We start from the raw sequence: 24336 nt of genomic DNA on the forward strand, positions 1-24336 counted from the left end.
AGACAAGTGATGGTGACAGTGACAAGCTCTCCGAAGGCTTTACAAAGCTCAGCTGAAGCGCAATTAGCAATCAATCAAGCACCTCTGCGATCTTCGGAAGCGGCTTGGAGCGGAACGGATGGTCGGAAATGGTGGGGGCGGGCCGCGACTCTGCATGTGAAGGAGCGGACACTTCCGCGTTATCCCGTGGGAACATAGCCGGCGTTTACATACAAAAACACGGGATTCAACATGTTATTGTGTAGAATATAATTGTAGTTTATTATGCTGATCGAAAAGTCTATAGCTGTGTGATTCTATGATTCAATTTAATTCATCCAGCCCTTCCTGTCACATCACGCATTACGCTAACAGATACCTAGCATCATCATCTAGTTCAGTATCTGGCATTGAATTCATGAAGCCGCCCATTTCCTCTTTTGACGCTCCATATCCCTCGTCTTCATCGTCTACCCACTGCATCTTTGCGCGTACTCTCTATAACATTCCGATTAGTTATTCGTTACTCTTTCACCACATACATGCATAGTTTACCGCTTTGCGCTCTCTGAAATCAGCGTATAGCTCCCTCCACACATCCCGTCCCGAGCAATCCTCTTCTTCGTCACCAGTCTCAGCATTCCTTTTCTTCACTTCGCATTTAGGCTCTAGATTGATGATATTATCCTGATCATCCGTACTCAAATGCACTTTCCACGGTTTTGGCACTGGAAAATCCGAGAAATGGACCGTCTTTGCCTCACCCAGCACCACTACAGGATCCCATTCCTCAGTCTCAGAGCCGAGATACAAGTGATGGTCCGTCTCGCGAGACTCGGAAGAAAGCATCGCGTATGGCCTGTGAGGAATCACCATGGCCGTGTCAGCGTATAGCTTATTCAGCAGCTCCATGTCATATTCGTCCTCGTCTGCGATCCGAACCTTCTTCTGAATGCGCTCGAACTCTCTGCGCTTGGTTGGATGACCATGATGTGGGAAGTAAGCGTTCTCCAAGATTTCACGTCGTCGAGGAGCCAGTAAGCGCGAGGCATGGCGATTGGGTATGGCGGTAGGTGAAAGAGCTCGTCCATGTGCTTCAAGACTGTGACATCTGCGTCGATGGCAATGACCCGCTCGTACTGAGTGAGGTTAAAAAGCCAGGAGCTTGGGGTCAGAGTTGGCCCATGTATCTTGGCCGATATTAGCAAACGAAGCATTCTTTGTGTTTCCTACAATCAAAAATCGAATGCACATACCATCAACGGTATCTCGATGCTGAATCTGAACCGGCATGAGCTTTACATCGTACTCGTCTCGCGCCTTGATAAGCAGTTCGGCATCGTGAAATCCTCCACCATCATTTGTTTCGGGATCAGGGAGCATCTTTGTAGGATACATCAACACCCTGTCTGCACGGCTTCCGAGGTGATGTAGCCTCTCCAACAGCATCACCAAGATGCAGAGATATTCGCTGCTGGTGACATATTGTGTATACGCATATTTCGACCAGTCCAAGTCATTTGTCTCTTTGGAGCTCTTGTAAAGGACAGTAGTCGTATGTTGGTGATAGCAATCATCCGTTCTGCTGAGGAAAAGGTAAATCATCATTATCACAAAGGTAAGGGCAAGAATGATGCGGTTTCGACGTGAGGTTAGAAGTGTTAATGAAGTACGCGGTCCATTTTGCCAAGCTAAAGACCATTTCCATATCGTATGGTTTCTGTAAAAAGTAGTGCCATGAATAGGACAACGCCAAGATGAAGAAGACATGTCCTCCAATCGATGAGCCTGAAGCTCACTCCTCAGACTGATTTAGACATTGTGTTTACTTTGACCGCCAAATTCTGAGACAAACAAGGAATGCAATACATACATTCAACTTGTCTTCTTTGCCCGCATCCTTCGAATAGAATCGGGGAAGAGCTCAAAGAAACTTGGAAAGTCTCCTAAATTGTCTTAGATAATAGTAAAAGGGAGTTTTATTCACCTATTCTTGGGGTGTTAGTGTTGTATCAGGCATTCGAGACATTGAAGCTTTCGTATTGCATCACCAAAACGGCTATAAGGCCATTACAATCATGGCATCATCACTCAATGTGTGAATAAATACCAACAAAAAAATTAATAATTTAACTCCTCGACTCGTATAAAATCCAAAATCTCATGGGCACGTGGTTCTTCATCTTGACGATGCAACCAACCATCGGAAATTTATTCCCCCCTCCCTACCTCACATAGCGGGGACATTCCAGATCTGTGCCGATCACGCTCGAGCATCTCGCAAACTAACTGAGTCTGAATCAACATAGAAACCATTGGCCCTAATAATCATCCTCACACACTGTCCAAATCATCACCGCCTCTCTCTTCTTTTTACCGACTCCCGATCCGGCTCTCTCCCTTGCTGTTAAGGTTTCGGCTGGTCGCGCCGCGGTTGGAGCTCCGAAATCTCCACCACCACTAGCAAGATTACATGCATCTAGCGGGCTTGAGCCGGTTCCAACCTGCTCTAGACGATGACATACTCGTCCGATCCACGGCGGCCAGCTGATTGCCAGCTCACGATTCGCCTCCCCCAACATCTGAGCCGCGGCCTCTCAGACAAATAAAGCACCTGGGCAAGAAAATGGAAGAATCAACAGCAGAAAAGGAGGCCTGTCGGACAGCCAGCGACAGACCGAGTCTAGACACCGACTACTACGACCTCGGCGACCTCCATCGCCCTGTTTCCACCTCCAACCCAATCGCCCAGACCTGGTTCAACCGCGGCCTCGTCTGGTGCTACGGCTTCAACCATGAGGAAGCGGCGAAATGCTTCGAGCGGGCCATTGCTCACGATCCCGCCTGCGCCATGGCCTACTGGGGCCTCGCCTATGCCTTGGGGCCCAACTACAACAAGCCCTGGGATCTGTTTGGCCGCAGGGAGATACAGAACACGGCGGACCGGACGCATCGAGCGATTGAAAAGGCCAAGGCGTGTTCCGAATCTGCCACTCCCGTCGAGAGGGCGCTCATCGAAGCTCTTCGGTATAGATACCCAAGGTCGGCGGCCCCAAACAAGACAGACCGCCCCATATGGAATCGAGAATACGCAGATGCCATGAGCTCCGTCTCGGCCCAGTTCCCAGACGACCTGGATGTTGCTACTCTCTACGCCGATTCCATGATGAATCTCACTCCCTGGGCTCTATGGGACATCAAGACGGGCAAACCAGCTTCAGACGCCCGCACGCTCGAGGTAAAGCAGGTCCTCGAGCACGGCATGTCTCTCGAGGGCGGCAACCGACACCCAGGTCTACTGCATCTATACATCCACCTCATGGAAATGTCAAACACGCCAGAAGCCGCCATGCCCGCGGCCGATCACCTTCGCGGCCTGGTCCCCGACTCAGGCCACCTGAACCACATGCCGAGCCACCTCGACATCCTCGTGGGAGACTACGCCAGAGCCGTCGTCGCAAACTCCGACGCCGTCCGCGCCGACGAAAAGTTCCTCAAGAGAGAAGGTCCCATGAACTTTTACACCTTATATCGGAGCCATGACTACCATTTCCGTCTGTACTCGGCCATGTTCGCCGCACAGTCCAAGATTGCCCTCGAGACCGTCGAGCACCTCGAGGCGAGCTTCTCGGAGGAGCTCCTCCGTGTTGAGACGCCTCCCATGGCGGACTGGCTGGAAGCTTTCCTTGCTATGCGTGTGCATGTGCTCATTCGCTTCGGCCGCTGGAAAGACATTCTCGCACTGAAATTGCCCGAGGACCAAGATCTCTACTGCGTTACCACGGCGCTCACCTTTTACGCAAGGGGCATGGCATTAGCAGCGTTGGGACAGGTTAATGAAGCTCGTGAGCAGCGCAAGCTCTTCAGCGAGTCTGTCCCCCGCATCAAGCCCACACGCACTCTCTTCAACAATAAATGCATCGACATCCTCTGCGTTGCCGAAGCCATGCTCGACGGCGAAATCGAGTACCGCTCCGGCAACTACCCCGCCGCCTTTGCCCACCTCCGCGAATCAATCTCCCGGTACGACGGCCTCCCCTTTGACGAGCCTTGGGGATGGATGCAGCCCGCACGCCATGCTTACGGCGCATTGTTACTTGAACAAGGCCATGTCAGTGAAGCATTGAGTATATATAGTGCGGATTTGGGCATTGACGAATCCTTGCCGCGGGTTCATCGCCATCCGAATAACGTTTGGGCACTGCACGGCTATCACGAATGCTTGATGAAGCTAGGCAGGACAGAAGAGGCAAAGGCTGTGGAAGGCCCGTTGAAGAAGGCCATGGCTTTGGCGGACGTGCCCATTACTTCGTCGTGCTTTTGTAGATTGACGGCCAAGATATGAAAATATGAGAATGATGCCAATTGTAATATATTGATCAGCTTAGCCAGTTATGAATACATATATTTTCTACAGAGTACAGCATGGCAATTTGTGGTAGATGGCATCAGTCACGACGAATGGCTGGGTATAACATATCAACATCACCGAAATCTACGCGGACATCTAGAATCATCGAAACCTGTGGCCTAAACCACAAGTTCCATGCTACGTAAAACATGGCAACATCAAGGGACGGGGGCATGCGCATCTGCTGCTCGACAGCAGAGCGAGATCATTGTCTAGATAGAGTGTTGCACCATCATCAGCAACCAGTATCCCGACAACCGAGAAGAGGGTCTCATACCCAACGAAAGAAAAAAAAAAAAAAGAACAAAAAAAGAAAAGTAAACAAAACAAAACAAAAAAGCCCAAATCATGCGCCTGTCTGGTCCTGGTCCTGTTCAGTCGTTTTGCTGTTCGTCACATCGTCACCCATAATCCTCGCCTTTTCCTGCGCCAAGAAAGCCTCTTGCTCCCTGGCGCTCTTGTCCAAATCAAGAAACGACCAAATACCCACCGTGCTCACAATCGTCAACGCAAACAAAAAGTAAAACGGCGCGCTATTGTTGCTGCCATTCGGCGTAGCGTCAATAATGGCGCTGCTGATAAGAGGGCCGATGAAGCTCGACGACTTGCCGATGATGTTGAAGATGGAGAAGAAGAGGAACTCGTGGCCTCGGGGCGTCACGGAGCTGATCATAATCTGCGAATAGCTGTACCACGGGCACACGAACAGTCCATAAAAGGCCTGGTAGACCCAGACCTCCCACTCGTTGTGGAAGCCGAACTTGTCGGTCCAGTTGCCAATCATGCCCCAGCCGTCGAGGAGGATGATGGACACCATGACGGCGTTGAACATGGTCTTGGCACTCAGGTTGAATTTCTTCTGGATGAGCCAAAAGGCGCCAATGCCGACGCCCTGTGCGACGATGCCGACGATGAGCAGGTACGTCAAGGTCAGAGTGTTGTAGCTGACGACGGAGTTTTGCAGCGTGGAGATGACCGTCACCGTCGTGTTGAGAGAGTCGCCCAGCAAAAAGTATCCGACAAGGAAGATGAGACTCTGCTTAAGTTGTTTGATCTGCGTAATCGCCTCGTAGAGCTGCCAAAATCCAACCGTGACGATGTTGTAGCCAGGGGGGATCATCATGCCTGGGCGCGACTTTTCCACAAAGAACCACGGGATGGAGACGACCAGCCAGACGGCGGTAGCGAAAGCAATCAGCACAGAGAGGCCCCAGTTGTTGTTGTCTGCGCTGTCGTCCACATGGAGGCCAAACATGATGCCCACAATGATGGCCAGGATCACCACTTCACCCACTGACTGGATGTAAAAGGAGACGTTGCTGAGCCGGCTGCGCTCCATTTCATCGCGGCGGTCCAGCTCCTCGAGTGTAATATCGCCGGCTTCGTATGACAATCGAGAGTCCTTGAGCTGCGTGGTATTGCGAGCGAGGGACGGGAAGGCGGCGGTCCAATATGTCAATGTCAGCTGGTAAGCAATCAAACCGACAATGTAGAGGCCTGTGCCAATCTTCCACTGGTCAGGATGATGGACACCTAGCCAGCCAAACCCAATACCGTAGGCGATTATTGACCAGACAATCAGAATCCATCGACGGCCTGTTCCAAAATCGGCGTATGCGCCAATGATGAGGAACAGAGCAGCTTGTAAGGCAAAAGAGATGCCGTTGGCAAGCAGAACGATACTATTCACATCACGGAGGCGGCCAGCAAACATGAGAAGGCCGGATTCTGGAGCAGCCTGGTCAAGCAGATTCTGAAAAGCCGTAGGGCCAAAGTTGAACAGCGACAATCCGTTGGCGCCAATGTAGTAGCCGTACCAAGTCCAGATCTCCCACTTAGTCGTCGTAGGGATATCACCTTCACCCAAAGCCGGCATGACAGTTCCAGGAAGTTCCACCTCTACAGCTCTCGACGGCTCAGAAAGCCCATGTTTGGTATCGTCGTCCACATTCTGAGCAGGGCTCGACGTCTCGTTGGAGCGTGGCTCCAAGGCCGCTGTAGTTGAATCGACGGAGGCCATTGTAGGTATGAGTGACACTGCTCCCAGGGGTGAGCGGGAGACAATGGGGTGAGTGATTAATAAAGTAGAAATAACATAGAAATTAACTGGAAAGACGGCGTTTTATCTATTTTTCACCATTCTCAGTATTGTCTCCTTGCGAACGAGCCAACGATGGGGGGCCCTTGAGGGGTTTTAGCTCGTTCAATCAGCAGCGAGCGCGCGCTCACAAACCTCTGGTGCCAACTGCCACTCTGGGGAGTTTGTGAAACTTTGGTTACATTGTGGATGTCCGGGCCCATATGGCTTAGGCCGTCCTTTCCTGATTACTTGCGTAGCTCGACATGGCGCCGGTTAATGCGGATAACGATAGCAGGACGAGGGCGTTTCTGTCGTACAAAGTGCTGTCTCAATAGGAGCAGCGTGGATGTTAGCCACACGGATCCTTGCCCACCTACGTCACCGTGGGTGAGCAATCCCTGCAAGGCTGGGCCTGGCCCCATAATACAAGTTGGCCGGCCGCGGTATTTGCTCCGTTGGTGTTTCTCGCAAGCGGCGTGGGAAGAGATCGAGGACGAACGAGAGCAAAGTCGGACGAGGTGGGAGTCGGCAGGGGGAGCAGAGCAGCATCGCCTTTGACAGCCAAGCCCATCGGGAGTCTAATTAGAGTTGACCAGCAGCATGTCCTTGTTGGCGGGAGGGAGGTAGCGTTAGAGAGATCCGATGAGCGTAAAGGCTGGAGCGCCAACCCAGAGCAAGCAAGATCAGGGCCAGGAGGCTGCGGGCTGCATCTCCAATCTCACCCAAACGTCCCCGCCACTTCTCCGCCAAACTAGGCCCTTTCAACGCAGGCCCGTCTCGTCTGCTGCCGCCTTTTCGCCTTTTCGTGAACCCACCAAAGGAGAATAGGGAGGCGAGTTCGATCTCACGATCTCTCTCCCCGCATGAAAAGCCTCCACGTGCCACAGTGATGTGCATCTGGTAGCGAGACATGTCGAACCATTTCTGCGTCTTGTGCAACGAATCCCATTCTGCTTCGATCCTGAAATCTCTCCATCGCATCTCCCAGACGCCCATCCCGCGATTATTGCTGCTTTTGAACCCTCACGACGCACGGTTTTTTTTTTCCCTCGCAACAGGCCACAATCCACCGAACTGCATGGATATGGATGCAGGCAGATAACAACCGGTGTGGGCAAATGCGAACCCTGAACCCGGCCCATGTTGGTGAGGCGCGTTTGCTGCAAGCGTACGATTCAGGCCAAGCCAGCGGCGAGTTGTGCGATTTTGGCGCCTGTCATTGGCTGTCTGTGCAGCTGTGCTCGTGTTTCTGACCGAGGGTCGAACAGTCCATGCGAATTCCGGCGAGTAATTGCAGACCTGTCATTTTTTATTTGTCTGTCGAGGGTTATGTTCCAATTCAATGTGGTTGCATTGGTGAATGTGGTGGTTGCCTGAGGTATCGCGCAAAAGCAATTGGCTGGCTGTTCATGCAATCTCGCCCTAATAATCTACCGAGTACTTTGTACATACCACCGCCTTGCTCAAATTCTTCGGCTACCCTGGAGCCATCAACGGAATTGCAAATTGTTAAACTGACATTGGACCTTTCAGGATTTTACTCCATATTCACAGAATATACTACAAGGTGAGTTAAATACCGGTTTGCCAGAGTAATTTGAGCCGGATTATACGGCCGACTCCATATATTCTTGTCTTAGCCTGCCGCTGCTCCACCTTGGATTCGGAATCATGGTTTTAGATCGCTTTAGTCCATTCAATGCTTCGTACTGAGGCAAATTCCATTGCTCAGTGTGCCGTCTCATCTACAGTACTCGTACTTGTTTTTTCACCGCGAATTTCCTTTTCGGTATAATAAGCCCGTTAGTAAAGCGTTCGGATTTACGCCGAGAAGTTTACTAGTCAATTGGCCGAGTTTGAATCCTCGCCCAATGGTGTATTGTTGGCTCTTTGCAGTGAAAGCTTTGACCTGGTGGAATAATGATTGGTCCGTGACAAAAACCATAAGGGAATATTTATAAAAAAAATCGTATAACCTGATATACATATATTCTTCAATAGAAGGCGAATTGGGTGTCAATGATTTCATAAATAATTTTTTAAGCGGACTTTACTTCTTGATCTTGTGGCTGCTTGACTGTACCCCAAGGTGCCGGTCAGCCACGCCAAGATTGCAGAAAATAGCTGACAGCTCAAGCTTGAACAACCACCTATAATTATTCTCTACATGTACATCATTCTTCAATTAAAATAGATTTGTTGTAAAAACATTTTCAGGCTACTTTTTGAATGCACCTGAGTACTATACAGTTTTAATGATAGCTGCCTAAGACCACGACGACATCTAACCACTTCTGTATAGCTGCTACCTAGAATTACCTGCTATAATCCCTCACCAGCTGGCTTCTCTCTAACAATGTATAATGCTCAATTCTTCAACTCCCTCAACCAATTGCCTATGGCTTGTCAACCCAAGTTTACTCTCCCTGTTTCATTTTACTCCAAGAAGTACCAATAAAATTACAAACCATGACGTCTTTCCAGAGAGACGACAGATTTTTCACCAAGGACTGGATCATTACCCTTCCCTCCCGCCTAGAGCCAAACCTCAAATTCGTCCGCCTAACACCCGCCGAGACAGACGCATTTGTACGCTTTGCAGAGCGAGTGGTCATCCCATCGGCCCCGAACACCACCGAAGCCCCTCTTGCTGAGCCTCAAGCTCCAGCCCCAATCCCTGGAGAAAGGATGCAGAGGAACTATGCCGATTCCCGGACCCGACATCATGCTCTCGACGTATATATGTCCTTGGAAGGCAAGTTTGTAGGCTGGGGAGCCATATATCAGATTACGCCCCCCGGCGAAAAGCCGAGTGTCGCAAACGTTGCCATCAGACTAAGCCCCGAAATCCAAGGGAAGGGACTGGGAAAGGTGCTACTACAGGTTTTGTTACGGTTGAGTAATGAAGTGGATGTGGATATTATTGAGGCGGGTACCATGAAGTATAATATCCCAATGAGAAGATTGGGGAAGAGCGTCGGCTTGGTTGAGACGGAGGAGATTAAGGAACTCCCTGGACGGGGCGTTGTCGCTGATATACTGTTTAAGAACATTGAGAGGGAGAAGTGGAGAGATCTTGATATGGTGGTTGAGTTTAAGGATCAAGTTGTAAGTAAGGAAATGGGCATGTAATTAGCAAGTTGTAAATCTCATTTTATTTCTTATTACATGTATGTAAGTAAAGCGTGGTCTTAATACGAGACACAGGATGCTGGATACCTAACACTCAACTTGGAGCGCTCAGTACCTACTTTCTTATAGATTGCGTTCATGGTCTAAGACTGATAGTGGTAAAATAACGAATTCTATAGTCAGATAGCATATTTTTTAATCGCACTTTAGAATACATCGACTGTTGATCTGTGCTTTTACAATCCACATGCACGGTTTCAATGTACTAACCTGATGATCCGGCTGGACCCGTTCCCACTGAGACGACGAGATGTAAGGGGTTATAAGAACGACATAAATACCACCAGTTCAGGTAGATTCATGGTACGTGCTGCAAGTAATCGACAGGTTTCACATTTGCAATAGCAAGTGCTAAATTTGGTGAGCCGAACATTGTGAAGGGCTTTGGACATATACTCGTCATACAAGATATACTGAGCGAGACAGTACAGTTACTTTAGTGAGTACCTACCTATGAGTGAACACTCGAGATACACACAGAGAGATAATGGTCCATTCGGCTATCGGACATACGTTCCTCAAAAACGTCTGACTAGAATGGCCGAGCCAAAAAATAAGTCTACTGAAAGAAGTGCGCCGGATCATCAGGTTCAAACCTTTGCCATCGCCGATCAAGGAGAAGCTGCCATACGTATGACGTTGATGCAATAAAATCCCAGTGGTATCACTAAATTCCCTTGTTGGACACATGCATGACGATGCAACCCACGATTGTTGATTGACGTTTGCCGAGTGGCGCCAGCCTTGCGCACCACGCCAGCCTTGCTGATCATTAACAATCGTGGCATGAACATGGTTAAACAGACGCCAGATTGACGAGCTTGAGAGGAGAAATCTTCCGGAGACGCCAAGAAGAATGATGCTACATTAGTTCGTCATTGTATCCTGATTCTTGGAATAAAACAGGATTAATTCTCAACCAGTACCTGGAATGCCTCATGATTCCAGATAGCAAGGAGCTGAAAATTAGAGCCTTCGTCCCGAAAATTAGATGCTGATATGATACCCTTATCGCCGCCGGTAAGCCACATTTTGTTGGAGACACATTCCAATCGTCGGAGTTCTGTAAGCTTTATGCATCATAGCAACTAGAGAGCGATTACCGATACTATGGTAAAACCATCGAACTCTGGTTAAATTAATTTTCAGCGGCAGGCTGCAGACTTGTCTGACGTTCCCACTGTTGACTGTCGCATGTGGTTTGAGGACAAACGATGTTACCACTATTGCAGCAGATCATCTCCATTCTCTTGCTGATACTTCAACGATCAGACACAAGGTTAACTTGCCATGTGGAAGACAAGACTTGGAAGCATTGGCGTACCCAAAATCCGGGGAAACTGGAGTATGGCTCTACCCGTCTCCAGAAGAACCACAGTGGCACCGACCCGTTGATCGGGTTGTGGGCAAAAAAGTCACAGCTCACGAGCTTGAGGGGTCTTTGCGGAGAATTAGACGGCCGTCGCTTTTGCCATCTTTTTCATCGTCATAATTCTTGCGCCTTTAGAAAAGCTACGCCGATCGGCATCACAATCCCTGGCTGCATGCAGTCTAATGACGTCGCGCCTATGGCCGGAAATAGCTAAACGCCTGGCCGGTGATTGGAGTGGCGGCAGAGAAACATCGGCAGAATCGAGCCAGAGCAGCGCTAGGCTGAGAAGGATGGCTTCCTGCGCAAATCATTTTACAGGAATCACCGCGGGCTTCTTTGCAATTACATCACCGGTTGGACGCCATGAACTGCCGCCTTGAGTAACTCCGAAGAGGAGAAGACCAAAGGGCGTTGCAAGAAAAAGCTTTGAATTTGCTTGACGGACTGCGGCCAGAGTCTCCTCCGAATGGTACCGTTTCTGCACCGTTGCGTTGTGTGGTGTGGAGAATGAAAACAGCCGTTTAGCAGAGGGCGAAGATGAAGTCATACCTAATGTACTTATATGGATGCCTATCACGTTTGGCTCACCACCAAGGATCCACGACTCCACGACCATGTGTTGCGTTCTCCAGTCTTCTCCAGTTTCCCCGGCTTCTCAGTGGGTCAAGATGCCTCGTGGACGGAAGCAGGAAACAAAGGCAAAAAGGAAACAATAAGACCATGATCCGCTTTTTCGCCAGGCAGCGACATTTCCAGCATAAGAACGTCTGTAAATGGTGATGATATCCCCCTACAGTACGCAATCTCGTCACAACACCGTGTTGGGTGTCCAAGGGGACCCATGGGAAACCAAGGTTTGCGATCCTGGGAAGCCTTCTCACGAGGTGATCGGCGTTGATGTCGGACAAGGCTGCTGGTACCGGCCTTTAGAATTTGAAGAATCATTCGAGCAGCCATGCAGTCTTGATGGTTAGGCCGGTGGCTGACGCCCCCAACTTGGGGAAGGATGGAGGGGATTGTGCATATGCAGCATGATATCGGGGGATGATACGGGGAGAGAAGGTTGTTATAACAGTGAGGAGTGTCCTTCATCCTGGCGTTGGACTTGATCATCTCCTCTTGTGCTACATGGCGTGCTTATAACAGCTCCAGGTCCTACTTGAAGCTATCCAAGTACCTGAAGCAATCCACATTGAGCATCGGCCTAGGAATAGTGGTGCAGGTGCAGCTATCTCTCTTGCCCATTGTATCTCAGTTACACGTGCCTCTGCTTTGTAGCTTCAAAGTACCGCGTATCACATCCCCAATCTCAGCTTCAACTTGACACTTAATACGTCTCCATCATTGAATACTGGAATCAAGCATCCATATACATCATGGAGAAAGCCGACAGCCAAAGCTCTCAGGATGGCACTGAGAATGTCGAGCACGCGCCTCGGCGTGGCTCCTTCGCCAACATGGATAATCTCGCTGCCGTCTTCGAGAATCCCCTGAAGCAACGCACCAAAGATGAGCTTCTGAAAGATGTTGGCGAATTCTGTCGAATGCACGATCTCATGGACTACCACGATGACTTCCGTAAGGGTGCCCTGGCCGCCCAGAGCCCGGAATCCATCCATATGCTTGAGGAACTCACTCCAGAGGATAAAAACATCATTGAACGAGAGCTGACTCACCGCTGGTCTCATCCATTCATGCTCTACTGGCTTTGTTGCATGTGCTCCATGGCTGCCGCAGTGCAGGGAATGGACGAGACAGTCAACAATGGTGCCCAAGCTTTGTATCTGGCAGATCTTGACATTGCAGGCCCCGGAGTCACTCGCTTCTCCCCCTCAATGCAAGATAATATTACTGGCCTAGTCGTCGGCGCTCCGTACCTCTGCTGCGCCATACTTGGCTGCTGGCTGACGGAGCCTTTGAACAAAGTTCTTGGACGGAGAGGAACAATCTTCATTTCTTGTTTTATTGCTGCCGTTGCCTCTATTTGGGAGGGCGTTGCCAATTCTTGGGTGAATCTGTTCCTTGCTCGATTTGTTCTTGGTCTCGGCATCGGTCCCAAGTCATCAACTGTTCCCGTTTACGCTGCTGAATGCAGTCCTGCGCCGATTCGAGGTGCCTTGGTCATGCGTGAGTAATCATCACACTTTTCCCCCATCAAATATATGTCCTGAGACTAATCAGCCTACATGTACAGAGTGGCAGATGTGGACTGCCTTTGGTATCATGCTCGGCAACATAATGGGTGTTGCGTTTGGTCCATCAACAGGCATCAAGCCTTCTCTCGGCTGGCGTCTTATGCTTGGCAGCACCGTCGTCCTGCCCCTGATTGTCTGTGCGCAGGTTTACTTTTGTCCCGAATCTCCTCGGTATGTTCTTCAATTCCACATTCATATCCCGTTGAATTCACAGCCCAGCTAACCACCTGCCAGTTGGTATATCCAACATAAAAAGGTCAAGAAGGCTTTCAGATCATTCCAGCGCCTACGATACTCTAACATCCAAGCTGCCCGTGATACATACTATACCTACGTTGGAGTTGAGATCGAGCGCGAAGCGAACAGAGGCAAAAACCTCTTCACCCAGTTTGTCGAGCTTTTTACCGTCCCAAGGAACCGTCGAGCAACATGGGCCACATGGATTCTTATGTTTGGGTAAGTGGCAGAGATGATTATTATAATATCAAGAGTCACAAGCTAATCAATATTGCTATTACAGTCAGCAATTCTGTGGAGGTAAGAACTTTTGCTCTTGACTCGATTCATCAAGGTATTCGAGACTGACTTTGTGCATAGTGAATATCATTGCTTACTACAGTACGACCATCTTCATTGAGTCCGGCTACTCCACCAACTCAGCCTTACTTGCATCCATGGGCACCGGCATTCTCAACTTCGTCTTTGCCATCCCCGCAGTTTTTACCATTGACAGATGGGGTCGTCGAAACCTTTTGCTCTTTACGTTTCCCTTCCTGTGCCTCTTCTTGCTGTGGACTGGAATGTCATTCTTCATCCCAGATGATGGTACCAAGAAGAGAGTCGGCATGGTTACAACGGGCATGTATCTCTTTGAGGTCTTTTATTCCCCGGGCGAAGGTCCAGTGCCGTTCACATACTCGGCAGAGGCATTCCCAGTCCATGTCCGTGATGTGGGCATGTCATGGGCTACTGCGACCACTTGGTGTTTCAACTTCATTCTATCTTTCACATGGCCATCCATCTCCAGGGCGTTTACTGTACAGGGAGCGTTCGGATGGTATGCAGCTTGGTGTGCTATCCTTTGGGTCTTCATCCTCCTATTCGTGCCTGAGACCAAGGCACTCACTCTTGAAGAGCTCGACCAAGTGTTTGGAGTAAGCACCCGCAAACACATGAGCTACCAGATGAAGAATGCCATGTGGCACTTTAGGACCTGGGTACTGCGTCAAAAGTTGGAGCCTCTACCTCCCTTTTACCGCCGTGCCGAAAGGCTCAATCATAAATAGAGATGAGGTGTTATGCCAGAGTTACACTTGACCAACTATTGGTCACACAAACACTATCTTCGTCAAAGTGATATGACGAGATAGGTAGCACCAGCGGCAAATGATGCTGCGTTTGACATTTTTGAGTCTATATTTGGATGATGGGCTGTTGCGTTTTTCATGATACCGAGTGCACCGATGAGTGTCACATTGTTAGTTGTATACAGTTACTGAAATGGAAATAATATTCACTTGTATGCTGACCAACATTCTCTCTTGCCGCCGAGCATGTGTTGTTGGGTATAAAATAAGAAGCGGGAAATGTTTCGGTGATGATTTACATGGATTTGAAACGCTGTTAGATGCTGTTATGTTGCTGGACTCGTCTTTTGCAGGGGTTAAGGGGATAACATTTTCGTCCCGAGTGACATGGACACGATGGGACTGAAAAATATCCTTGAGAGAGAGCTTCGTGAGACAGAGTAGGGTATCGTGTCTCCTACCCCTTTATAAGTAAATACCTTCTCTTATATCCACCTATGTCTTCCATATTACCATGTCTGCCTATATTCGCTATACGTATTATAACTCACTACCTTTACAGAGAATCCATGCCTGCGTTTATTACTCAATGACCCAGGGCCTCCTCGCTTATTTTGTCTTCAGCAAGGGGATATTTTGTTGTTGGTCGTTAGCTTCATCCTAGCGGCGGAGCCTAGTCTGAAATCCCCAGCAGCCAAGCTCTGACCCTCTCGAATAGAAGCGCGCGGTTTTGCTGTAGTGTTGAAGCTAGATGAAAAGTCCTAGCTATTTCGAGCTTGGGATTGTGGTCCTCCCGTTTCAACGTTTGGCAGGTTGTCAGAGGAGGCGCTTGGTGTTTGGTTGTGATGATGCTTGACGGCCGGGTAGGGCAGCCGGGGAGGAGGGAGAGTTTGCGGGATTCTGTTTGACGGCGGCTAGATGCAGGAGGCTATATTTGGGTAATTGAAATGAATTTTGGTGAGGATTTGGGAGGTGTGCGTTGTGGGAGGGAATATATAAGATGGGCTTCTCGTCAGGTAGGGAGATGGTGATATTAGGCAGACACACATCAGCAACTCAACCAAACGGACAAAATACCATCATTTTCTTTTAGTTTGAATATATCCTAAATATCTTTTGTTGTATTAATTATCAACCTTTCCTTTAATACCTTCAATATGCGGCTTCTCAACACCAAAACTCTCCAGATCGAACAATTCACCAACCATGGTGGCTACAACAGTCTCCTGAAAAAGGGCAGCGACCTCATTGGCAAGCGCGCAACTCCTCGTTATGCTATCCTCTCCCACACATGGGGCGAAGGTGAAGTCATCTTTCAGGATATGGAGAGCAAAAACCGCCCCGCAGCGATGAAAAAGCGCGGGTGGAGGAAGCTTGAAGATAGCTGCAGGCGGGCAGCGAAAGATGGCTTCCAGTATATCTGGATTGACACTTGCTGTATTGATAAGACTAGCTCCACAGAGTTGGCCGAGGCGATTAATTCCATGTTCCAGTGGTATAAGGAATCAGATCTTTGCTATGCTTTCTTAGAAGATTGCCAGGGTCCTTTGCCTTATAGAACCGGCTCTTCATCTTCTCCTCTACCTCGGTGGTATACCAGAGGATGGACGCTGCAAGAACTCATTGCTCCAAAAGTCGTTCATTTTTACTCAATGGCATGGAAGTTTCTCGGCACGAAAGATGATCACGCTATCGAAATCTCTCGTTTGACGGGCATTGACACATATTCGCTTGGAGGCGGCGATTTGTCACGCATCAGCGTTGCGCGACGCATGAGCTGGGTTGCCACTCGCCAGACAACTCGGATGGAAGATATGGCCTACAGTGTTATGGGAATATTCAACATCTCCATGCCGCTACTTTATGGAGAAGGGTCAAAAGCCTTTGCGCGACTACAGAAGGAGATTATGAAGGGAACAGATGATCAGTCGCTGTTCGCGTGGAGTGAAAATGACAGTGCTGGCTATCGCAATGCTGAAGAGAAGAACGGCCTTTTGGCTTATTCTCCTCTGTCTTTTGCATCAGCCGCATCAGTTACCAGATTCTACACCCCGCGACCTGGGCACCGGGAGAACTCCATTGAAAGCCAGGGCTCCGTCGTCAACCTCCTCATGTGTCATGACACCAGCTCTAGATCCAACGACGTGTTTTTTGCTGTCTTGGACTGCCAGATTGGTCATGTACCAGGCGTATTGGCTGGAATTCGTTTGATGAGGAAGGGTTCCTCAGGAAATGACTTTATGAGAGTCGACACCTCCCAAATCTTCCAATTTGCGCGAGTCGAAAAAGATGGAAGCATCGCCGTCGAAGGATTTGATCCAACAAAAGAGCAGACCCAGATTGTAGAAGTGAGATCACGTATGTCGGAACTAGATTATCTATTTACTTGTACCAATAGTCCATGCTAACAATCAGCTTTCTAGGTGCCGTATTTCGAAACTGGGCCCCGAGGACTATTCGAGTTCTACAGTCTTCGCCACCACAGCTCCCACCTGGATTCTGGCTCGTTCCGCCGCAGAACATCTCTTCAGCCGCGATCTCAGTCCAAACGGCTTATCCAGTGAAGCACTGGGATGCACACACCTGGCTGATGCAGCCTCCCACTGCCGATGCTCTGACCCCCAAGGTAGGAGCTGTGCAGCTCAAATTCAACGGGAAGCAGTATTCTCTCATCTTCGGAGTCGTGAATACGCGAGAGGGAATGAAACCTTGGTGTGCGCTTGAAGAGAGCTCTGGGCGTGTCTCATTAGAGCAGTGGTTTACTCAATTCAAGGCCCAGGTGGACAAGCCAAATGGTGGTGCTAAACGATCGCCCAACGTTGATGTCACGGTCCGTCTGGCGAAGGTCTCAGGCCATGATATGTATATAATGCAGCTGCTTACACGATAAATTGTTTCGGGTTCTTCTTTTTGGGTTTGTATACTATGGGTTAGGTAGGAGTTATGTAGGCGGAATTTTGATTTAGCTGCTTGAATGGATTTCGTTTTCTGTTATCAACTTTCGCCCGTGAGCAAGCATTATTAACTGATGGTGGAAGAGTAACGTAAACAAAATTGTCAATTAAATCTGAGCGTTTCGTATTTGACATGGGATTCATTTTTATCGAAGTGAAACCCCTAATTCTCAATGCAGGTCCTCATTGTGATGAAAATGCTGCGTCTCGTGAGATACAACGCACCGAGTGACTCACAGACCCCAAGCTTGAGGCTTACTTAGGAGGCTGTGCAAATCAGACTCAAGATGCAGTCAAAAATAACATTTGATATAAGACCAAGCAAGCATCTAGCAGGAGACTTTTCTCATAAAATTCTACATGCTCTATATCAAGAGGCAATTTCTTAACCCCAAATTGATTAAGGCGATAACTTTGGGCTCCTTCATATTGACGACCCCCACATTGAGGCCGCAACATCGAACTTTGCAATTTAACTACAAAAGGCTACAAATGGGCAAAACAAAGTCCATCGTGCTTGATGGCAGGACTGGAGAAGGTGGCGGTCAGCTCGTCAGGTTAGGCATTGCGCTGGCAGCGCTCACTTCACAATCCGTCGAAATAACGAATGTGCGAGGCAATCGGCCACGCGGTGGAGGTGAGTCCACACACATACAGGCTGAGAATATCCAGCCTCACTTTTACGCACAAATCATTATCATAAGTTACTAAATACTCGCATGGTCAGGCCTCAAGAACCAGCATGTGGCAGCCATTGAATGGCTCGCCAAAGTCACCGAAGCTGACGTTGAAGGCCTCAGCGTCGGCTCCAAGACTGTGAGATTCACGCCCACACGCCCCCCAACAGAGCTATTCCAGCGAAACATCTCCATCAGGACCGAATCGGGAGCCGCCAGCACAATGCTAGTCCTTCAGGCAATGTTGCCTTTTTTACTCTTCGCGAGTAGCGATATAAATGAGCCCATCGTGGTGGAGCTGTCAGGTGGCACAAACGTTGCCTTTTCTCCAAGCTACGAATACTTTGACCAAGTATTGGCGCCGACGCTGGAAGAGCGGTTTGGTATACATATCGAACGACAGCTGAAGAGTCGAGGATGGAGTTTGGGGCCGTTGTCCAGGGGGTCTATTTGGCTCAGGTTACACCCGATACCCGAGGGCGAGAAGCTCAAGTTTGTGCCTCCGCCGCCGTACAGCTTTCCAGCCTCGTTTGAGGTTAGAAGTGTTGATGTTAGCATCATCACACCGATGCACTCACACGACAAGCTCCAGGAGACGGTAGCAGAGAATATTGGAGTGCTTTGGCCAGATGCCGAAATCAACATCAAATTCGTCGAAGATTCATGCAGCAACGCCCGCTGGTCGGTGCTTCTCGTGGCTCACTCGGCGGACGGCATCCGCTGGGCCAAGGACGTCCTGACATCCGCACCAAAGAACACCAAAGGATACGATCGCTTCATCGCGCTTCTCTGCAAGAAATTATGCAAAGACTTATACAACGAGGTGTCTTTAGGCGGAGTGGTGGACGAGCATCTCCAGGACCAGCTCATCTGCTTCCAGGCACTCTGTGACGGTCCATCGTCTTTCCCTCGGGGCGACGAGCCCGCCAACGAGTCCCTAGACGGTCCGCTCGGCCCGCTGATCGACACAATGGGTGAGCTGAACGTCGGAGAGGGCAGCAGGATGAGGAGGGAAAAGACAGCTGGGCCGTTTGGCCATGGCTCGACGCACGCAAGGACGGCGCGCTGGGTCGTTGGCGAGCTTCTGCCCCGAGCCGAGTTTTACAACAAGGGCGACTTGGTGAAGGGCGTCGGCTTTTGCATGCAGTGAGTCATTCGGGACTGGCAAATGCACGTTTAGCGCTGGCCGTAAGAAGTAATGCGTCGTGACATCAAAATTTAGTTCTTCTTCTCCTTGGGTGCTTTTGTTTGGCGGGTGAGATGAATACGTGTAAATGAGACATGCATCTCTTTCGGTAGATGAGCGTCGAATCATGTATGGAGGAGAGAGAATCAACTGAGACCTTGGGATCCATGGCGGCAAATACAAAGCTAATAAGACGATCCCCACACATGTGCCGCAAGAAAGAGAAATGAAAAAAGAGGGCAAAAAGTGAATACCCACTTTGTTCAGCTAGATCCTCCTCGCTTGGATCTCCAGATCTGGCCGCATGCATGGGTCCTATCTCTCAGAGATTGTGTCTTCAAGTTTTCTGGAGGGTTCCATGTCGCTGTTGCTTTCGTTATCAACCGGTCCCATTCATTGTGTAAGTCGACGTAACATCAGGCGTAGTATTGAGATTAGTATTGGCATTAGTTATTCACTCTTTGCTGTATGTCGCCAGGGTTCGTCCTGCAATATTGATCACAACACATGCGTAAGAATAGCCTCGGGATTTATCAGCAAGCCCCGGAGTTACATGAGGTTACCAAGATGATACTACTGTCGTTACCAAGATGGAGCCGGCAGGACCCGCTACGGGAGGAATATTAAACTGCGACCTCGGCCGAGACTCAAAGATGCATACAAGTAGGCCATTATGCCCGTAAATGCCGTGAGAAAGTTTGTTGGTGCTCTCGTTCTCATGAGTCCCTCCTCCCTCTGAGACTGAGTGAGACACTCCTCGCGAAAAGAGGCGCTATTTAAGTGGTTGAGTGTCTCTCGCAGGATTTGAATCGCTTCTTCCCATTTCGCCAGAGAGCTTTAAATAACAGATTCTCCTCACTTTGACCAGAGACACACAGCTATTCAGATTCTCGGCAGCATGGAGACGACAGCTCCTCCTTCAACGTCCGAGGCTGCGGCCATCACCGAGGCTGTCGCTAGTGCCAACAGAGACGAACATGCGACGACGGTCAGCGAGGCATTGAGGCGCTATCCCACCGCCATATTCTGGGCAATTGCAATGTCGTTTACAATTGGTAAGGCTAACATCTTCAAAACCCTTCACATAGGAAAGTGAATGTTTAAATTGACCTCGTATGACTGATCTTCATCTTAATAGTCATGGTGGGTTACGACACAATTCTGATGGGCAGTCTCATGGCATATCCCTCATTCGTCGAGAAATACGGCACATACCACCCGGAACTGGGAGCCAAAGTCATCTCGGGACCGTGGCAAGTAGGCCTCAGCACAGCAGGATCATGCGGAGGTGTCTTTGGTATGGTCATTAACGGCTTTGTTACCGAGCGATTTGGTCACCGCAGGGTCACAATGGTAGCTCTAACCATCATGACGGGCCTCATCTTTATTCCCTTCTTTGCGCCCAACGTGCACGTCTTGCTTGCTGGGCAATGCCTCCTCGGCGCAATTTGGGGTGTCTTTTCCATCATGGGAGCTGTGTACTCGTCTGAGATATGTCCTCTTGTGCTGAGAGGCTACATGACATCTTTCATCAACATCTGTTGGGTAATCGGCCAGCTCATCATTGCTGGTATCTTGCAAGGGCTCGTCAACAACACTACTAAATGGGCCTACAAAATCCCCTTTGCTGTCGAATGGGTTTGGCCAGTTCCTCTCTTCGTCCTCGCATGGCTCGCTCCTGATTCTCCGTGGTGGCTCATCCGACAGGGCCGAATCGAAGATGCGAGACACTCCTTGCAACGGCTCTCCAGCGGCCTTGACGACGAGCAGATTAACCAAAAGATCCTCATGATGTACGACACAAACAGACTCGAGCAGAAGATCAAGGCGGATGCAAGTTACTGGGACTGTCTCACCGGCGCCAACCTCCGACGCACCGAGATTGCTTGTCTGTCGCTCTCGTCTCAAAGTTTGATTGGACAGTCTCTGGCGTACAACGCTACGTATTTCTTCGTACAAGCTGGCTTATCTGCCTCGGACGCCTACAAAATGAACTTTGGTAACATGGGCATCGCTTTTGTGGCAACGTGCATCTCGTGGGTCCTCATGACACACTTTGGCCGGCGAACTGTACTTCTAAGCGGCTACACTTTCCTGACGCTCGATCTCCTACTCATCGGTATCTTATCCTATGCCTCGAACAATTCGGCTGCGAAATGGGGTCAGTCTGCTTTGGCACTTGTCTGGCTGGCTGTCTATTCTGCCACCATCGGGCCACAAACGTGGGCTGTTGCCTCAGAGGTTTCCGCAACAAGACTGCGAGCCAAGACACTGTCCATTGCCGGCGTCATTTACAACATTGTAAACATCGTCGACAACACCATCGAGCCGTACTTGATCAACCCCACTGAAGCGAATCTGAAAGGAAAGACGGCTTTTGTCTGGTTCGGAATCAGCTTCCTGGTGACGATTTGGGCCATTTTTCGTATCCCGGAGACTCGAGGCAGGACATATGGAGAGATGGACGTCTTGTTTGAAAAGAAGGTTCCCGCGTGGAGGTTTGCAACGGCTGAAGTGGTGGATGATATCACCATAATTGGAGACGACGAGGCAGAGGCGAAGGTTGAGGATGAAAAGAGGGAGATGGCAGGGCATGAAACAGCGGCTACGATATCATGACTTATGACCTTTACGACTGGATACTATATTAACGATTAGGAATAGATTACGAATATACCATCACTCTACTCTAATGCTTTATTTAGTTCACACCCCTTCCACTCGATGCTCTTCGTCTCTTCTTCCCCATCGTCGAATTTTCTCTCCCCACAGCCAAAGAACGACGGGCAATGGAAAGCAAAAGACAACCCAAATCAGCGCCATCATGCTATTACCCCAACCATAGCCAAAAGTGCTATACAACTTGGGGGCAAATGTTGGAAAAGCAAAGCCAAGAATGTAGGCCAAAACCCGTGTGGCAGCACTAGCAGACGCTCCATGCTCGACAAACTCATCAAGCTGGTAGGCAAGGAGCGTCTGAGGGACAATGACGGTCCCCAATGAAAAGATGACGGCGCCAATATCGACCACGGGCCAAGCGACTCTACGTTCTGCGGCCCAGCCATACATTACCAAGCCAATCGGAAGCAAGACGATACCGGATACAAGGTAAGGAACCCGGAACTCTGGTTTTCCTTGACCCTTATTTCGCCGGTCGCTTAGACGCCTATACACCAGATCCATTACTCGACCACCGACTTGGGCCGCAAAGGTCATCGCAACAGCAATGGCAATGTAATGGAGGGCACTGATGGATGGGGTTTGCCCATACCGATCCATGAACATGGTTGCATACGTGCCAAGAAGCAGCGTATATATGGCAAAACTGAGAGCCATTACAAACGCAATAAGTTGAATTATTGGCCGCGTGAGTAATAGACGAACAGGTCTCCAAATGCCTAAACCCAAACGCTTAGAGAACTCTGTCCAAAAGGACTTTGTCAGAGCTTCTCGAGGTGTCACGGGCTTTCCCCTGGCTTTGCGACGGAGAAGAGCCGGGGTATACGACTCTTTTATGTAGAATATACCTACAAGAGTGACAACAGATGTAACAATACTCATAATGTGGAAAATCCAAGGCCACGCGATCAATTGTGTGACAACGCCACCCACTATAGGGCCGAGGGCAGGTCCCAGAGAGGGCAACAAAGCTGCTATTGAAGCTGCTTTCCCACGCTCTCTTTTGCCGTACATGTCAGCCATTGTTGGACCGGTAAGCTGTAATGACCAGTCAGTTATCACACTTGAAACACTGGAGGAATGGAAGAGGACATACAGTGACGCCGGCACACGCACCAAAGCCTGCCATCAACCTGCTCAGAATCATCACATTGACAGACTTTCCTACAGGACTTATGGCATTCCAAAGGATATACCACGTATTTCCAGCCACCCAGATCCATTTCCGGCCGTGCATTTCGGAGATTGCAGCAACGACGAAAGGCCCAAACGCGATGCCGAGAAAGTAGGTTGAGAAAATCATCTGCGCCGACGACATGCCAATGTGTAAGTCGGATGAGATGTCGTTAAGCGCTGCCGAGATGATGCTAGCGGTCATGAGCGTTATTAGTTGAGACATGGAGAAAATAATGCCTGTCAGGACTTTGCGTGTAGAGGGCCAATTGTACGGATCGTTGGGATCATCTGGACTATCCCAAGTGCTCTAGTTGGAAGAGTTTGAAGTAAGCAATTGCTTTCTTAAGGTGAGGACCAAGAATAATTGACTTACTCCATATTGTTGTTTGAGGAGCTCTAGCCTCCTTATTTGAGGGTCAATTTCAGCATCGTCTTGTGGTTGTACGTCAGTGCTATCAGCAGCAGCGACTTTGAGATCCGCCCCCCGTTTCTCTTCATCGCAGCATGCGTCGTTGCCTACATCTTGGGTTACAGTCGGCATTGCGACCGCAGGCAAATACTTTAACCAAGCAGAACTACAATTACAAGATGATGAACAAGAGGGAGGGCCCTTTTTAAGTGTTGACAGCTGCCCTGGAATGTGGATAAGGTTACACATGTCAGGAACTTGCGGCGCATGTGGCGTTGTATATAAACCATTGATTGCTTTAGACGCAAAGTAATCAATTATAAATGCAAAAAATGATGAGTATTAACACATTTTGGCATCTTAAATGAACAATCTTCATCAGTGGTCGAGTAGATGCAGTTATTTCCCGGTATGTTGAATCCCGCTATTAGATGATCTGATATGAGTTTTTTCTTCCTTCATTGACTCAGCATGATATAAAAGATGTAAAAAAAAAATATCCAATCGAAGAATCCAGGTAAATAATCCCCCTGTTCAAGTACATTCACCGATTTGGGATAAGAGCGAGAAGGTTTCGTCAACTTGACGAAAGCGGAATACAGGGTCTCGCCGAGCAGACTTGGAGGAGCATTTCACTTATAGACTAGCTTGCAACAAGTTGTAGCAAGATGTATATACAGAGTTTTGATAAAATTTGAAAAACAATTCGATTTAATTAA

General features: G+C 49.2%; 9 protein-coding genes across 9 annotated transcripts; 6 read left to right on the forward strand and 3 right to left on the reverse strand.

Moving 5' to 3' along the window:
• Nucleotides 1–342: 342 nt before the first annotated feature.
• On the reverse strand, nucleotides 343–891 carry T069G_07946 (uncharacterized protein; the record flags this gene model as incomplete). Its single annotated transcript, XM_056175156.1, has 2 exons — nucleotides 343–477; nucleotides 535–891. The coding sequence occupies 2 exons, from the start codon at nucleotides 889–891 to the stop codon at nucleotides 343–345; spliced, it is 492 nt and encodes a 163-aa protein (XP_056026105.1).
• A 1714-nt stretch (nucleotides 892–2605) lies between these two features.
• On the forward strand, nucleotides 2606–4324 carry T069G_07947 (tetratricopeptide repeat domain-containing protein; the record flags this gene model as incomplete). The annotated part of the gene is made up of 1 exon (XM_056175157.1): nucleotides 2606–4324. One exon carries the CDS (start codon nucleotides 2606–2608, stop codon nucleotides 4322–4324), a length of 1719 nt encoding a protein of 572 aa, XP_056026106.1.
• A 412-nt stretch (nucleotides 4325–4736) lies between these two features.
• On the reverse strand, nucleotides 4737–6410 carry T069G_07948 (vacuole effluxer atg22 like domain-containing protein; the record flags this gene model as incomplete). Its single annotated transcript, XM_056175158.1, has 1 exon — nucleotides 4737–6410. One exon carries the CDS (start codon nucleotides 6408–6410, stop codon nucleotides 4737–4739), a length of 1674 nt encoding a protein of 557 aa, XP_056026107.1.
• Nucleotides 6411–8939: 2529 nt separating this feature from the next.
• Nucleotides 8940–9602, forward strand: T069G_07949 (acetyltransferase (GNAT) family domain-containing protein; the record flags this gene model as incomplete). The annotated part of the gene is made up of 1 exon (XM_056175159.1): nucleotides 8940–9602. One exon carries the CDS (start codon nucleotides 8940–8942, stop codon nucleotides 9600–9602), a length of 663 nt encoding a protein of 220 aa, XP_056026108.1.
• A 2808-nt stretch (nucleotides 9603–12410) lies between these two features.
• Nucleotides 12411–14515, forward strand: T069G_07950 (sugar transporter domain-containing protein; the record flags this gene model as incomplete). Its single annotated transcript, XM_056175160.1, has 6 exons — nucleotides 12411–13161; nucleotides 13229–13400; nucleotides 13464–13685; nucleotides 13750–13766; nucleotides 13827–14087; nucleotides 14154–14515. 6 exons carry the CDS (start codon nucleotides 12411–12413, stop codon nucleotides 14513–14515), a joined length of 1785 nt encoding a protein of 594 aa, XP_056026109.1.
• A 1178-nt stretch (nucleotides 14516–15693) lies between these two features.
• On the forward strand, nucleotides 15694–17426 carry T069G_07951 (heterokaryon incompatibility protein (HET) domain-containing protein; the record flags this gene model as incomplete). The annotated part of the gene is made up of 2 exons (XM_056175161.1): nucleotides 15694–16894; nucleotides 16960–17426. 2 exons carry the CDS (start codon nucleotides 15694–15696, stop codon nucleotides 17424–17426), a joined length of 1668 nt encoding a protein of 555 aa, XP_056026110.1.
• Nucleotides 17427–17982: 556 nt separating this feature from the next.
• On the forward strand, nucleotides 17983–19317 carry T069G_07952 (RNA 3'-terminal phosphate cyclase domain-containing protein; the record flags this gene model as incomplete). Its single annotated transcript, XM_056175162.1, has 2 exons — nucleotides 17983–18127; nucleotides 18218–19317. 2 exons carry the CDS (start codon nucleotides 17983–17985, stop codon nucleotides 19315–19317), a joined length of 1245 nt encoding a protein of 414 aa, XP_056026111.1.
• A 934-nt stretch (nucleotides 19318–20251) lies between these two features.
• On the forward strand, nucleotides 20252–21972 carry T069G_07953 (sugar transporter domain-containing protein; the record flags this gene model as incomplete). The annotated part of the gene is made up of 2 exons (XM_056175163.1): nucleotides 20252–20408; nucleotides 20492–21972. 2 exons carry the CDS (start codon nucleotides 20252–20254, stop codon nucleotides 21970–21972), a joined length of 1638 nt encoding a protein of 545 aa, XP_056026112.1.
• Nucleotides 21973–22059: 87 nt separating this feature from the next.
• On the reverse strand, nucleotides 22060–23749 carry T069G_07954 (major facilitator superfamily domain-containing protein; the record flags this gene model as incomplete). Its single annotated transcript, XM_056175164.1, has 3 exons — nucleotides 22060–23070; nucleotides 23129–23515; nucleotides 23582–23749. 3 exons carry the CDS (start codon nucleotides 23747–23749, stop codon nucleotides 22060–22062), a joined length of 1566 nt encoding a protein of 521 aa, XP_056026113.1.
• Between the last annotated feature and the right edge of the window lie 587 nt (nucleotides 23750–24336).

This window comes from Trichoderma breve, chromosome 5 (assembly GCF_028502605.1).
Source record: "Trichoderma breve strain T069 chromosome 5, whole genome shotgun sequence".
NCBI classification, from domain to species: domain Eukaryota; kingdom Fungi; phylum Ascomycota; class Sordariomycetes; order Hypocreales; family Hypocreaceae; genus Trichoderma; species Trichoderma breve.